The sequence below is a fragment of the Phoxinus phoxinus genome (assembly GCF_949152265.1).
Source record: "Phoxinus phoxinus genome assembly, chromosome: 7".
In the NCBI taxonomy this organism is placed as follows: domain Eukaryota; kingdom Metazoa; phylum Chordata; class Actinopteri; order Cypriniformes; family Leuciscidae; genus Phoxinus; species Phoxinus phoxinus.
Window position 1 is genome coordinate 2,063,627 of NC_136882.1, and position 16,861 is coordinate 2,080,487.

The 16,861-nt window shown below is 40.6% G+C and overlaps 2 protein-coding genes across 2 annotated transcripts in view; one reads left to right on the top strand and one right to left on the bottom strand.

Annotated features, from left to right (window-relative positions):
• kif5aa (kinesin family member 5A, a) overlaps positions 1 to 1,207 on the bottom strand; it is a 43,672-nt gene extending 42,465 nt beyond the window's left edge. Inside the window, exons 1-2 of the mRNA XM_079619434.1 lie at positions 709 to 1,207; positions 52 to 139 (exon numbers count right to left, since the gene is read on the bottom strand). Of these exons, the coding sequence (XP_079475560.1) occupies positions 52 to 139; positions 709 to 837 (217 nt within the window). The 5' untranslated portion in view covers positions 838 to 1,207. The remainder of the gene's footprint in view (positions 1 to 51; positions 140 to 708) is intronic.
• An 11,634-nt stretch (positions 1,208 to 12,841) lies between these two features.
• LOC307002020 (galactose-specific lectin nattectin-like) lies at positions 12,842 to 16,623 on the top strand (the record flags this gene model as incomplete). Its single annotated transcript, XM_079619227.1, has 3 exons — positions 12,842 to 13,012; positions 16,317 to 16,425; positions 16,538 to 16,623. 3 exons carry the CDS (start codon positions 12,842 to 12,844, stop codon positions 16,606 to 16,608), a joined length of 351 nt encoding a protein of 116 aa, XP_079475353.1. The 3' UTR covers positions 16,609 to 16,623.
• Between the last annotated feature and the right edge of the window lie 238 nt (positions 16,624 to 16,861).

The window sequence follows — 16,861 nt, forward strand, 5'->3', positions numbered from 1 at the left end:
TAGCTCAGCTATAGTCATGACACACACTCACACACACTCACACACACTGACCTTTGACGATCTGCTTGGCACAGGCGTTGTACACCTGCTCCTGAGTGGTGTTAGTGGGAAACACTCGGTCGAAGGCGTAGGACTTTCCCTGCGGACACATAACACACACACAGAGGACACGGGAACGTCATTGTTTGGACTCAGATATTGATTATTAGACCACTACTCACGTCACAGAGACATAGACGGAGGAATAACATCAACAGACGTCTCAGTTCAGCTTTATACACTATAAGCTTTAACTGTGAGGATTATCACACTCTACTTTCACTATATACATTTATTAGTTTAGTAAAAATACAGCTTAGTAAAATTAAAACCCTCCCCCTCTCCAATAACATTACATTATCATCATCAGCCACTCCCTGCATTCATTCAAACTATCCCTCATATATATATGAGTGTGTGTGTGTGTATATATATATATATATATATAGGCTATATATAATACAGACAGAACGATACTTCTTTTGTATTTTGTACAGCGATACTGATCTTTATATTTTAGCTACACTAGATTAGGCCTCCAGCCTGTATATGTGCTGACGTCATACTGACACAGTCGCGCGCATCAGCATCATCATCATCAGATCGTTCATATCATCATTTATTGTATATTTTAGCGTTGAATGTGAGATAGTAGAAAGGAGACGTTACCGCGATGATGACCGTGTCGTCCCCCTGGAAGCTGGGCAGGAACCTGTCCCCGCGCAGGATCTCGGCCTGGTTCAGGGGCCTGAAGCGACACAGCACTTTAATGTTGCACTCGGCTACGGCGTCCGTCATGATCACACGGTACAGCGCGTTTATACAGAACAGCAGAAGACGGCGAGGAACGGCAGAGCTCGAGCTAATGGCGGCAGAAGAAGATCCTGATGTCGGCTTGTAGAGCTGCTGGACTCCTTCTCTTCAGGGTTATCTGTGTGTGTTATCTGTGTGTGTGTTGTCCTGCTGGAGTCAGTCGCAGTGATGCTGGGATGGCGAGTCTTCTCTTCAGGGTTCTCTGAGTGTGTGTGTTATCTGTGTGTGTTGTCCTGCTGGAGTCAGTCGCAGTGATGCTGGTATAGCGAGTCAGTCTTCTCTTCAGGGTTATATGTGTGTGTTGTGTTCGCAGTGATGATGGGATGGCGAGGATGCTGCTGTTGTCATGAGGATGCGGAGCAGGGCGTGGCTGAGGACCACTCGCGCAAGGGGCGGGGCTAACTGCGACACGTCATCCTCCGTCCTCACTGCTTATTTCACTAGACTTGTCATGTCTTTAGTGAATATACCGTTTTTTATCAATTTATTAATTTGTACACAGTGAAATGTGTTTTTATTTATGTATTTATTAATATGTGAATTCTGTATACTAGCCTATATTGTATACTACTAAAGATAGTTGGATAATATATATGTATTTTTGTTTTGTTAACTGCTTATTTTCTCAGATATGCACTCGTGTCATACGCCATTATTCAGATATTAATCATAAATAACGATAATCTCTGGTTTGCTGAAGTGAACCCGCGGTCACGTGGTGCCTGTGACTTTCCTCAGCGCTGATAAGGACGGGCCAATCACAGCCGCTTACCGGATTATTCTGTCATAGTCATATTTTGTGACAGAGCAGTTTTCTAACAACATGTGCCACGGTATTTACTGTAACAGTGAAAGGTCTCTCATCTAAAGTACGGCTGTACTGTAATTATACTGTATGTGTGAGTATAACCCCTGTAGACCAACTTCCCTCATGACCATTAACTCCATACCATGGGGAATTATGTGCTTTGGAGAATGAATCCTGGTGGGAGAGAAAGAGGAAGAAGAGAGGAAAATAAAAATGAAGAGGACAGGCCATAATTAAACAAACAAATCCAGCATCGATCTGCTTTTCAAAAAGGAAAACTCGACTCGCAAACAAACAGAAAACAATGTGCAAGTACAAAGGTCAATTTGAATATTGGAGTAACAAATGTATTGTGTTTTACAATTATAAATGAGCCTAGATAATATTTCACAAATAAATACAAACCATCCGACAAATTGCATACCCTTTAAACCAAATCTCACGCACACAAATGCCTATCTGTCTGTTATAACTGTGAGAGCGGGGCTGGTTGGCACACTTACACTCTCTGTCATATTTCTCAGTCATGCTATATGTTAGAATAGCCTAACCAGTAACAACTGAAAGCATAAGATCTCAGCTAATCAACAGACACATGTAATGTTCACAAATGATTCCTAATTTTTTTTTTATTCATCATTAAAGTCATGTTGTGCACTTGTGCCAACCAGCCCCAGTATGGGGGTTAGTTGGCACATGCAATGGGGTTGGTTGGCACAGATGCTATAGTTACAAAGAGTGACAAATATAAAGAACTTGAACATTTAATTTAAAACAGAAGCAGAAAAAGATTCAACAGAATTTCTGCCCATTTTTAACCAAATTATTAACCAAACCAAAAACAAATACAGTTTGTATAGTGTGTGTGTGTGCGCGTGTGCGTGTGTGTGTGCGTGTGTGTGTGTGCATGTGTGTGTGTGTGTGTGTGTGTGTGTATGAGTGGCACTAAAGACAAACTTCCCCAGGCCGGCTGTTCCTATAAAACTCAAAACAAGCGAAATTGTATTAATTTGAACTAAACAACAGATTGTGTTTATATTTTAGACACCACAGACAGTTATTATATTTATAAATATACAACATATACTAGTATTATTATAATATGACAATCTCTATATATCTATCTATCTCTATATATATATATATATAGATATTATATAATATTATATATATATATATAGGCCTACTATAGTATACTGTATTATATATATTGTAATACAATATTCATTATTTTTAACATACATTTTACGTACATTTTGTGTGTTGTGTGTGTGAGTTTGTGTGTGTGTGTGTGTGTAGTATTAGGAGTAACAGAAATAATGCAGTATGCTGTTAGGCTAACTAGCATGTCAACATGTCTGTGTCTCAGTCTGATGAATCACAGTTCTGGCAGATGTAGACTGGTGGACCTGGAGTGCATAAGTCATGGGCCCACTTTTTGCAATACAGGCACTGAAGCCAAACTTCCCTAGGTCGGCTATTCCCATATGACTCTAAACAAACCAGACAGTATTCCTCTTCATCTTCATCAGACTCAGATGATGATCTCCTTTCCCGTTTTTGTTTAGGAGCTTTCAGTTGTGGCTTCTTCTTTTTTTTTTGAAGAGTCTCTTCTTTGTTGCTGGCTTTTGTTCCTCTATTTGTCGCTTGACTGGTGTGTCTGTCAGGATGGCGGTCTTCCTCGTCTCCTGACGGCACCACCAACTTTCCCAGGCCCAGCCTTAGGGAATGGGCGCAGCTCTTCTGGGGTTTGGTGACGTCTCCCAGTACCAGCAGAAAAGCCACTTGGTCCGGGCACAGCATTCTCAATGCCCAGCGGTGACAGGGTGCAGCTCATCAGGGACATCAACGAGATGGTCAGTTGGGACTGGGTTTGGCCGGTCTGTAACATAAGATGGGGCGAAGGCCTCTTCTGGAAAAACATCCCTGTTATAGGGGAAAATTCCAGCCACCCTGAATCCTGATTGGATGTTATTTGGGGTTGCAGCCAATGGGTATGCTGTGGCAACAATTCCCAGCACATCATATATAGACATGGTTTTGCCAGGGTGGTTCAGCATCCACGAGTCACAGGCTGTGTTGACATGCCTCTTCAGAGGTCAAGAGGCTGTAGTCGATGGGAGCGGTGTGGGGGGAATGATAGCATGACTACACCATTTTCTTTGGCATAGTTCAAGCCACTGACAGAGAGATGGGACTCATGGTTGTCAAGCAAGAGGAGACATGGCTTCTCTTTTGTGCATTGTGTATTCTCCACAAAATGCTTTAGGAATTCGACAAAGTGTCCTTCCTTCATCCATCCTGATGGGTTTGCACCTCCTGTAGGTCCACTCAGAATTAAGTGGTCCCTGAAATTTACCCTGGGGAAGACAAAATATGGAGGAATGCGACTCCCTGTGGCTGAAGCTGCGCAGGCTTGGGTAATAAGCGTCCCTCGTTCTGCAGAGGTTGTTGACCCAATTTGCTTGAATCCCCGTCTGGCAATGACCCTGTGTGGTTTCTGGACTGACACCTGTCTCATCCATGTTCAGATGTCACCTGGAGGAAACCTGTGCCTATGCATGACGGTATCTAGGTTGTTGAAGAAGGCCTTAACATATATATATTACAAATTATTAATTATGTTTTAACATACGTAAAATGCATAAATTAATACATTTATAACCAAATGGCTATACTGGGGTTGGTTGGCACATGTGTCAACCAACCCCACCCACATTAGGACACACCTCTTCACTGAAATTATGTTAGCCACATAGCATCGCTCATCAGAGACTTTTAAATTTCATATCAAAATATAGCTGATCCTATCAATTATCCTATCTCTATCAATCCTATCTCTATCAACTGAAATCTCTATCTATCATAGTTCTAAAATGTATTTAGTGGGGAGAACTTATTTTTTGTTTTGACACTGTAAAATAGAAAAGTTATCCTCACCTCAAAAGTTAGTGACAATTCAATGATTTGACTAAATGTGTGTGCTCTGGTCAAGAGGGCAGTCATTTTAATGGCAGATTTTTGTGGCAGCGCCCTCTAGTGTACTAGAATTGAACTGTGTGCCAACCAACCCTTGACCCAACCAGCCCCGCTCTCCCCCACTTGGCTTTTTATGAGATCTCTTGGCTCGATTTACTCACAAATGCAGTGGAGTACTCCCTCTTCTAGAACAGTATGGCATGAGGATATTTCTATTTCTAAATATTAGTTTAGCGCTAGTCTCCCGGTAGATTAGAAACGTGTTCTTGCGGAGGAAAATGAGCGGTGAGCAGGTTAGTTTCTATCTTACTGTATCTATAATGAACCTTTTTGACGTTTTCTTTTGCAAAATGTTTGTGTGAGTGTGTGTACAGGTTTATATTACATTGACTAAATGTCCCCACAATGGGTTTAGGGGTGTGTGTGTGTGTGTGTGTGTGTGTGTGTGTGTGTGTGTGTGTGTGTGTGTGTGTGTGTGTGTGTGTGTGTGTGTGTGATACTTATATAGAGTCCCACTCAAAATCCATAAATTACTTTAACCAGACTGGAGACACGAGGGTTCACTGTTTGTTTTTCTGGACGACCTTCCCCGTCCGCTTTTGGACTCCTCCAGCTTTGGTGCCTTTTCCTGGATTTATCCCGAATAACCGCCTGAAAAACAAATGTGTTTGTTCAGAATTAGTTTACTCACAAAGAACATATGTACATTTGCTATATTCTTGACTATTCTTGAATTAAGAACACTTCCTTTTACTTTGTCAGGAAAGGAGATATTTCTAATCTTTTGGGGGTAAATCTATTTAATCTAGATTAAGATATCTCTTTATTCAAGCGTTCACATGTTTCACAATGTTTGATAAATTGTAACAGTACTGATACAGACTATAGTAACAGTTAACCAACAGAGGGCGCCGTTGCTTTATGTTGCTTGTAAACGGATGTGAAGCAATAAAGCATCTGGAAAATGTGAGAGTCCAGTCAATACAGTAACAAATTCACATGATCATCATTTTGGTGTCAAAGATGAGTCTGCTTCAGGGCTTTCTCCAACACCTCACCACCGATGCCCTTCTTATTTCCTTGACACAGTCATCTATGCTGCTCACTGGGGCTCAATAGTTTTTCTTTATTTGATGCTAGATTCCCTGTTCATTAGGGCCAAATTACATTGTATCAATGAAACATGTATTTTATGTAAAGCTGCTTTGAAACGATATGCATGATAAAAAAGTGCTAATAAAAAACAAACAAATGTGTATATTACAAGACTTGTGTGCATATAGTTGTTTTATCATACCTGTAAAAACAGGAGCAAACGTACAATTTACATAAGTAAAATAAACATTTTCTTACAGGATCAAAATGTGTAACTTATACTTTCTAGGACAATGTTTGTTGCCGTTTGTCTGTGCAGTGTGTTGGTCTTAATCCAGCTAACATTTTGTTCCACTTTATCTTCTTCCACAGATTAAACACTGCGCTCGTAAATATTATTCACGTAAATTGCATTCAATAAACATGGCGTATAACGTTAGCCTACTTTGCCCAAGCTGCAAAGTAAGACCTAACAGCAGCTAACGTTAATGTTTGCTTCATTCGCGCCATAAAAGTCGGAGCCACTTTCATATTAACGTTAAGTTACCTAACTTGCACTAGCTGCTACTTTACTCAGACATGATAAAGAATTTGATGTTGTCCTAATTAATAATTCTTAATTTAATTCTGAATTCTTTCTTTTCGTTTCATCTTGAGGGAAGCATCGGACCGTGAACAAAGTTTAAACGGATAGATAATAATCAACATTATCAGCAACAGTACGAAAATGTAGAGTTAATATAGGATAAGGGAACTCGATTGAAACTATGCTCGGCGTGAAATGTTGATGGTTGAAATTGAACACACTTACCTCAAGTTCACCGTAATGGCGCAGGATCGAAAAGGGATGATTCCAAGTCAGGCGTTAAGTTTTATTGCACACGTCACTCCAGTGATGAGCTGTGCATGCGTGCTGACGCTTGCTGCAGTAACCGTAGAAATCGGCTTCATTCTGATAAAAGGGTCTGAGCTGAGCGCCCAGAATAAAACAGCCGTGGTTGTAAATATTTGAAATAGTCAATTAAATGAATTGCAGAATCAATGTTGCTAAGACGTTGTACATGTAGGCTACCCATCTCATCCCATTAACACAAATAAACACGATAGTCATATGTTGGCAGGTATAAAAATATTTTGCCTGGCATTAATTGTTTTACAACATGGGAGTATTATTAATATTTTGTTTTGGACAAGTCATGACATTAACGAGTAGATACATTATCAGATACGGTCAGGAATTTACGTAAAAATTCATACAAACCATCCTTGATTTAACCTAACGTTAAGCCGAGTCATTTCCAGAAGTGGTCTAGATCATACAGCCGACCGGGTTACCAGTTAAGGTGAACATGAATCGGCCCAGTGCTTTACAGCCGTAACAAAAATGCATGTGCCAGAGCGAGCTACGGGCCACAGTCGGCCCGGTTAACACACGCCGATGCCGAGTCTAAGCCGCAGGCGCCGCGGGGCAGCCGAGCTCGGGCCGATTATACATGCTATCTGGGTAAGGCCCCGTTTACACGTACATGGTTATTTTGAAGAACGGAGACATTTCCCTTTGGTTGTGCCCCTCGTTTACACGCAAACGGAGAATTCTCCTCTGAAAACGATTCTTTCTAAAAACTCCGGCCAGAGTGGAGATTTTGGAAAACTCCGTTTGCGCGTAAACTGAGAAAAACAGAGTTTTAGGCAGTCGACGTCACAGTATGAGACAGAACTTGCACTGCGTCAAAAGTGCGACCTATATTTTCGGGATTCTGATTGGGTAACGTGGGCTTGAGCTTCTCGTTACACTGCCACCTATAGGTTTGGCATGCTCTTGACAGCATATACACGGGTTCGTGTAACTTTTCTGAAAACGGAGAGGGTGAAATGTCCGTTTATGAAAATAACCGGCCACGTGTAAACGTAGCCTATGTCAAGTCAAGTCACCTTTATTTATATATAGCGCTTTTTACAATACAGATTGTATCAAAGCAGCTTCACAGTGATAACATGAAAATAATACAAAAAACAATTTCATCATCGTCCACCTTTAAGACAGATCTATAATATTGTTGAATATTAAATGTCCCCAACTAAGCAAGCCAGAAGGTAAGGCAACAGCGGCAAGGAACCAAAACTCCATCAGGGACAGAATGGAGAAAAAAACCTTGGGAGAACCCAGGCTCAGTCGGGGGCCAGTTCTCCTCTGGCCAATGAGTGAACAGTGTATGAAGTTCAGAATGAATCAGAGTATTTGTCCAGTTCCGGTTGGTTGAAGTCGGAGTGGAGAGGAGGAGAGACTGGTTGACACTTCAGGTCAGCGGCGTCGTCGTCGTGTCCTGGCGCTGGTCCTTCATCAGATCTGGAGACGGCCTGGTTCCGGTGGACAGCAGTAAACCTCGGGATAGACAGAGAGACTAATATTAGCGTAGACGCCATCCTTCTTATGATGTACCAAGTACATCAGGATTACGGGAAGTGTTCCCGGTCCCGGCTGTTCTAAACTATGCAGCCTAATTATAAAAGTCTATAATGTGTTATGTGTATGCTAGGCCGAAGAGATGTGTTTTTAGTCTAGATTTGAACTGACAGAGTGTGTCTGCTTCCAGGACAATGTTAGGAAGACTGTTCCAAAGTTTTGGTGCTAAATAGGAAAAGGATCTACCGCCAGCAGTCGATTTTGATATTCTAGGTATTATTAACTGGCCGGAGTTGTGAGATCGCAGTAGACGTGAAGGACTATAATGCGTTAAGAGCTCGCTCAAGTACTGCGGAGCTAAACCATTTAGTGCTTTGTAAGTAATCAGCAATATTTAAAAATGTATCCGATGTTTAATAGGCAGCCAATGCAGTGTTGACAGAACAGGGCTAATATGGTCATACTTCCTGGTTCTGGTAAGAACTCGAGCGGCTGCGTTTTGGACCAGCTGTAGTTTGTTTGTTAAGCGTGCAGGGCAACCACCCAGTAGAGCATTACAATAATCTAGCCTTGAGGTCATAAACGCATCAACTAATTTTTGTTTATGTTATGTTTGATTGCTACCCTGGTTATGACCTCTGCCTGGACTGGATTGTGAGTAACGGATTTCCCTCAAATAAAGACACATTTACTGCATTTGGATCTTCTCCTGTGTTTCTGGGTGTGGATCGTGACAGAAGGACTCCGTCACACACAAGGATCCAGTGGTATGTTCGCCAACTTCTCTGCCCCAGCCACCGAGCGGGAGAGGAGAGAGCGTTTTGAGGGAACCTGTCTGGTCATTTTTCGTGGGACCCGGGGAGGTCGCAGAGGAGTGGTTGGTCGAGAGGGAATCCAACACCACTCTCCACCATGGTCCCCCTTCGACTCTGGGCTGGTGAGGGAAGGGACGGAGCCACCGTCTTGCCGTCATAGACGGAGAGGGGGTAGGAGACGCAAGTCTGCCAGTCCGGAGACTGATCTCACCCCAGAGGCCGTCCCTGTGCAGCACGCTGTCATCCCAGAGCTCGTGACTGTGCAGCACACACTTATCAAGTTGCGTTTTTTTTAACAAGCGGTTTAATCATAGCTAGCTTAAAGGTTTTTGGTACGTATCCTAGAGACAAAGATGAATTAATGATATTAAGAAGAGGATCTATGACATCTGGAAGCATCTCTTCAGCAGCTTAGTCGGTATAGGGTCTAACATACACGTTGTCGATTTAGATGATTTGACGAGTTTGCAAAATTCTTCCTCTCCTATAGCAATGAATGAATCAAATTTTTCCTCACTTCCTGATACGATACTGTATTAGACGGTTGCATAGTTATAGTGCGGTTAGTGCGGTTCAAAACTAAATTGGAGTTGACTTCTTATTGTAGCATCACAAAAGAAAGAAAAGCACACAGTTTAGGAACAATAGGAGGGTGAGTAAATTATGACAATTTTTATTTTTGAGTTGAACTATTTCTTTAAATGAAAAACAAACAAAACAAATCTGCCAGTGAAACAATATGTATAAATTAACATTTATGTCTTAATATTTAATGCAGCTAATTTAGCTATTTTTTATTATTATTATAAAAAAAGCATATGATATTGATTAAGTGCATTTATCTTTTTGTTATGCATTTCAAATATCTTTGTTCTTGCTTGGTATCTTTGTATAATTTCCTTATAATGCACAGGCATATTTGACCTTTGCTGCTGATGTATTGGGGAATTTATTTATAAGTTTATATGCTGATGTACCAGACAGAAAAACAGGTCAGAGGGTTACAGGCTGAAAAGTGGCCAGAATCCTGTAGGTACAGGGAGAGGGAGGCACTGGAAGCTACAGAAAAACATGTTATATAAGAGATTTTCCACCAGTAGACAAAAAGCCCCAAAAGAGTTGTTTTTAACGGTGGCGATATCACGAGGAGGGGCAAAAAAGAAAAGATAGATATGAGGATGCCTATTGGGTACCTAACGATAAGAAAACAGATAAAAGGCTGGCATTTCACTTTGTTGATTGTTCAATAGTTACTTCTTCTGAGACCTGGACCTTCGACACTGAGAGCTTCCTTTGAGACCCGAACCAAAATTTGCTTCAACAATTCATTCCCAGGATGACCATGGCAAAGCTGACACTTCTGCTTCTCTTCATGGCATTCTCTCAGGGGGACGCAGCAGGTTACTATTGAAATAATTATTGTTATTACAGTGAGAGCAAATAATACATTTTGATCTCTTCCAAGAAGTTATTAGTAACTTAAACAGTTTATGACATTTACCCAATAACATCCCTAGAGTGTTTACATGATCTACATGTTGTTGGGTTATTAAGCATAATCGATGATTGTGTGTGTAAATACTCTCACTGTTTCTTGAATATTATATATACAGCTTATGGCTGCCCCACTGGATGGTCAGCATTTGGACTGAAATGTGTCAAATTCTTCGCAACACCGCTGGACTGGTTGGCAGCAGAGGTAATGTGCTTCTGACAGCACTATTATTATTATTATGTGACATATTTATGCAACTCTTTAAATATTTGGTTGAAATGTAATTTTCTGCAGTTACACAGAGACATATCAAGAGTTAATGAATCCGATCTGACTTGAAGAATCTGATCATCAAATAAATATTCTTATATTTTTGTTTATTGAAATGAGCTTTAAATAATAATTATAATAAACTAGTATAACTTAAATAAGCAACACAAATCTGCAAATCTTGAGGAATAACCAAACTTGCATCAGTAACCTCATTTACTCGGCTCATGACTTATTCCAGGGTTTTTGAAGAAATGTTTGGATCCTCCTTTGGGTATTTCATCTTTTAAAACACTCACGATAATGAGCTACTTGCAACACACCACATTCTGGTGCAAACGTAACTTGTTCTTAAGTTCATATAAAAAATATAGCCTATATAGAAATTATTGTTGCATAATAATGTTCACTGAAAAATAAATCTGTAGAATTTAAACATGTTTTTTTTTTTTATTGCACATGCAGAGCTGTATTATATCACTATGTAAACGGCAGTGGCCCTCAGCTCTGTTTAGTGACACGTCCGTGTCCTGACAATACATGACACCTCTCAAAACGTGCCTCTAATGTTATATTTGCACAGTCTTTAAAGGCAGGGTAGGCAGGTTTTTTCTAAAAAACCTTATCCCAAATTTGTTTAAACTGTCTTTATATGCCAATACATAATTAAAATGTAAGTACTCTGAAAAAGAGAGTATAAAACTCGAGTGTCTGTAGTCCTCTCAGGGCTGCAATAAACACAGCTACTTATTCCATTCGGGATGAATGAAATGATTGGCTGGGCGACTGTCACTCTCCCTCGCTACCATGGCTACCACCGCTGCCGCTACAGGAGCTGCCCACACGCGCGCGCCCGTTTGACTCGAGGAGGGGAAGAGGCACGGAAGATAGGAATAATCACAATTATGGCAGAGAAAGAGCAGTCAAAACTCCCAGTACCTGCATATACAGCCAGCGAAGGCAAACAAGGCAAAAAAAGGAAGACAGTATTCGAAAAGGCTTTAGATAAAGCAAGAAGTCAGACGAGAGTTAATATCTCCGGAGTGTAGTCCTCATCAGAGCCAACAGTGCTTTCATCGTGAAAGCTCTTACATGCAAAACACCGTATGAATCTTACACGAAACTCACCTTCATCACAGTGACTGATGGCAATGGGAAAACGTGTATCAATGCAACCTGTGTTTAGCTTTGCCTTATGTTACTAGCTTGTTACCGAATCAAACTCAATATATTTTAAACTTTACCAGTATCGATATGCCAGCTTGATAGTGAGTACTAACAGCCATGTTAGTTGTTTATATTCATAATGATAAAGTTTAGTGATTCTGACTTGATCACTACATGCACTGCGCTCCTTTCCGCTCGGCGCTGGTAAACGCGTCCTCCAGCTGAGCGGTCGCCATCGCGCGTTCATGTGTTTTGGGGGCATGGCTTTGGAAGGAGCCTAGAAGGGAGGGGTGGGGCCCAGAAGGGAGGGGCTGGAGACCAGAAGGGAGGGGGTGGAGCCCATAAGGGGGGGTGGAACCCATAAGGGGGGGTGGAACCTAGAAGGGAGGGGTGGAGCCCAAAAGGGGGGGTGGAACCCATAAGGGGGGGTGGAACCTAGAAGGGAGGGGTGGAGCCCAGAAGGGAGGGGGTGGGAGTGAATGGAATAAGTAGCTGTGTTTATTGCATCCCTGAGAGGACTACAGACACTCGATTTTTATACTCAATTTTTCAGAGTGCTTACATTTTAATTATGTATTGGTATATAAAGACAGTTTAAACAAATTTGGGAAAAAGTTTTTTCAGAAAAAACCTGAAATAGAGAGATAAGGCTGTGATATTAGAGATAGACTATACTAGTCTAACAAAAGCCAAATTTTGAGCAAATATAGCTTTATTAGTTCATGTGCATCCATATTCTCGTCTTCTTCATAGTACAATGGCAGTGGCACACAAATAAAATAGGTTATAGTATATATAAAGTGAAAAAGTTTATTGTGCTATCGCCAAAGTCTGTAAATTTGTATTTTTGCAAAGGTCCCTTTGGAGGCTCCATAAAATACATTTGTTTTTTGCAGTGCAGATCCCATTTGGAAAAACACATCTACTGCTGAGGAATACTTCATTTACCATTATTAATGTTACAAAATACTATTGATGATATTAAAAACAATCTGCCTTTTCAGAGGCGCTGTCAAACTTTTGGTGGAAATCTTGTCTCGGTGCACAGTAAAGCTGAAAACGATCTTCTGCTGAACATGGTGCCTGGTACGACACGGACTTGGATTGGTGGTCATGATGCTGTACAAGTAAGTGGTTTTGCAGATGATAAAATGTTTGTTTAATTATTATTTATACATTTTCTTAAAGTTGCGTTTGCATTTTTGTAAATTTACTTTACATATTGTAACCATATACATAACATATGGGCTTAGAGTCCGTGACGTCACTCGTAGTGTTTCTGAAGAGCATTTTTGAAGGCCAAAGTGGGCGGAGCCGGCCGTCGCCATCTTGGCTGTGTCACTCCCGGATAAACAAAACTGTGCAGCGAGGCGGATTAGCTGAGGTGACGTGACGCTAACAGACAGCAGACAAATGCTAGTAGTAACATCAGCGGCAATCCACCTGTCAATCAAGTACTCGTCGTCGGTTAGGAACCTGGGTGTGCTCTTTGATACCAATCTTTCATTTAAAAGTCACGTGTCTAGTATCTGTAAAACTGCATTTTTTCATCTTAAAAATATATCTAAATTACGTCATATGCTCTCAATGAATAATGCAGAACAATTAGTTCATGCGTTCATGACCTCAAGGCTAGATTATTGTAATGCTCTACTGGGTGGTTGTCCTGCACGCTTAATAAACAAACTACAGCTAGTTCAAAACGCAGCAGCTCGAGTTCTTACTAGAACCAGGAAGTATGACCATATTTGCCCCGTTCTGTCAACACTGCATTGGCTGCCTATTAAACATCGTATAAATTTTAAAATATTGCTGATTACTTACAAAGCACTAAATGGTTTAGCTCCGCAGTACTTGAGCGAGCTCTTAACGCATTATAGTCCTTCACGTCTACTGCCATCTCAAAATTCCGGCCAGTTAATAATACCTAGAATATCAGAATCGACTGCTGGCGGTAGATCCTTTTCCTATTTAGCACCAAAACTTTGGAACAGTCTTCCTAACATTGTCCGGGAAGCAGACACACTCTGTCAGTTCAAATCTAGATTAAAGACACATCTCTTTGGCCTAGCATACACATAACACATTATAGACTTATATAACTCAATGTTAGGCTGCAGAGTTTAGAACAGCCGGGACCGGGAACACTTCCCATAAATCCTGATGTACTCGTTACATCATAAGAAGAATGGCATCTACGCTAATATTAGTCGTCATCTAATCTGATGAAGGACCAGCGCCAGGACCCGACGACACCGCAGTCCTGAAGTGTCACTAGTCTCTCCCCTGTGAAGGCCTCTTTCCAAAAAAATCTGAATTATACATTCTTAAGGCCTAACAAGTAGTTTGTTGAGGGTTGATTTGTGAAGGACTACACGTCTGCGCACATATATATTCAAACACGCATACCTATCGACCGAACACGTGATGCGCATGTGCGCGCCGTCTGCGTTTTTGCGGGTTTGCGCAGAGAAAACGGATAATCATTTGCACCTTCAAACCTATTTCAGGGAGTAAGTTCTTGAGACACTAGGCAGCGTGTTAAGGGTTTTCTGTTAAAACGGTGTCGTGTTAGCGGCCCCTAAGTTAATGACTAATGATTTTCGCAACTTCACTGTTGCGCTAATTTCTATTTGCACTGTAAAGCTGCTTTGAAACAATCCATACTATTAAAAGCGCTGTATAAATTTAGGTGACTTGACTCAAGTGGCCACTCCCTTAATTATGCATAACTTTAAGGCTTCATATAATTTAGAAGGATGAGTTATAAAAAAAAACTTACTCCTACTCATCATGAAGGGCAAAATTAGCAATATAGACCAAAACCAGAATTTTGTACCAGGCTGTAAACATGTTTTTTCTGCTGTAAAATTGGGCATTATATCATTATAACTCTATGGGATTGAGTCTCTTTTGCAGCCTCTAGTGGCCAGTTGGTGAACTGCAGTTTCAGTCACTTACGTGTTGGTATTTCAGAGAGAGACCGGAAGGTTGCTGCTTGTTTGTGACATGAAATAGCTTAGGGTAGGCGTTAAGGGTGGGAAAAAATCGATATTGCAATATATTGTTGTGCTCTCTGTCGCAATAAATAATCGATACACTAACGCCCAATATCGATATTTTATTACAACACAAAATTATGAATTTACCCGTTGTCAATGTCACTGTCACTACCCAATATCTACCATTCTGTTTGCGGGGGGCGCTGTTCGAGTAAATAGGGGTAAAGTGGCGCAAACAGCGGCCGGTGAAGAACACAAGTAAAGGCGGGCGTACACGGTGCGAGTTCGGGTTCGGACACTCGGGAGGTCGTGAGATATTGCACACATTACGAGTCAGTTAAACTGATAATCGCATCAAAGCAGCGGGTACACGGCACGACTGTCCTGCACAAATTTTATCCCGAGCCGGCGGCAATCACGTGAGCATTCGCGCTAAACACAGAGACCGGAGCTTTCAATGTTGCAGGCAATAGCTTCAGATAGAAAAATTACAGAATGTGTGTGCAAATGATTTGTTGAAAAGCAGAGAACAGTAGCCATTCCGTTCAACATAAAAAACAAGAGAGAGAGAGAGAGAGAGAGTGTGTGTGTGTGTGTGTGTGTGTGTGTGTGTGACAGTGTATGCGCACGCTGTATGGTTGCTGCCACTGAGGTATAGCCCCATATGGATATCGTCAAGGCAGTGAGTTATTATGCAAATGCATATTTCTTTGTACAATGTTGGAAATGTTGGCATTAATGCATAAAATTTCCTTATTTCCTTATCCTTTTTCTTTTCAGTCACATATATCGTGATATATCGTCGATGAAATTTCTTCCAATATATTGAATATCGTAGATATCGCGAATCGTGATATTATCATATCGTGGACCACATATCGCCACAGAATTGAATCGTGAGGTACCTGTATCGTCCCACCCCTAGTAGGCGTATTGTTGTGGTTTGGACACTTGGGATGTTGTGAGCCCCTGCCCTTGTTATACAACAAGACTGCTCCACACGGTGAGTCAGTGGCAATCACATGATCTTGAAGTCAGAGTAGGAGACTGCAGTTTTTATTGTCTGTGCCATAGATTCAGATAGAAAAATAAAGAAAACAAAAAGATGGCTGTGAAATGATGTACTGTTTTATATAATTTATGCATGTTCAAGACTATAACATATTTTTTTGTGTGTTAGTTTTTGTGGGTACATTTCATAATAAAATAAGTAACTGTGATGAGCGTAGCAACTTTGCCTAACATTTGTTTTTATACAGATTCAAAGAAATTCACATTATCTGGCTCAAAAAGCCATGTAAGATGCAATATTAATTATTTTGGGGACAAATATTTTATAAAAAAGGAAAAAAGTTTAACAATTGCAATAAGTAAGTGTGTAAACAATAAATGAACAGAAGACTTTCTAACCACTTCATTCACTCTTTAGAAAGGACAGTGGATGTGGACTGATGGATCGGTCTTTGATTACACCAACTGGGGCAGTGGACAACCTAACAATTATGAAAATAATGAGAACTTTCTGGAAATAAACTATGGTATGAATATCACAGATTTCTTCAAACTAATTCAATATAAAGTTAATTGCATTAATAAAAGTGTCTTCGATTCATAAAAATAATTATGTATTTATTGTTTATCTTACCCTAGGTAACCGCTGCTGGAATGACAATGCCAAACAAGGCCAACTTGCTTATATTTGTGCTAGACATCTTTATTAAAAGTCATTCTGCTCACATTGAACATGCATTTAAACATTTTCTGAATTTAACTTTACTACAGAAATTCATTATGTAAATCTGATTTCAACCTATTTTTAACTTCAATTTCTCCAATCAATAAAAGCATTGAAAATAGCTTTTTTGTTCTGTTTTGAAGTATCATATGTCTCAAACATACAATAGCGTACCGCAGAAGCAAACATCGTCAGCTTCTGTGCCTTCAGTAAACGCTCTATGTAACTCTGTCTATTTG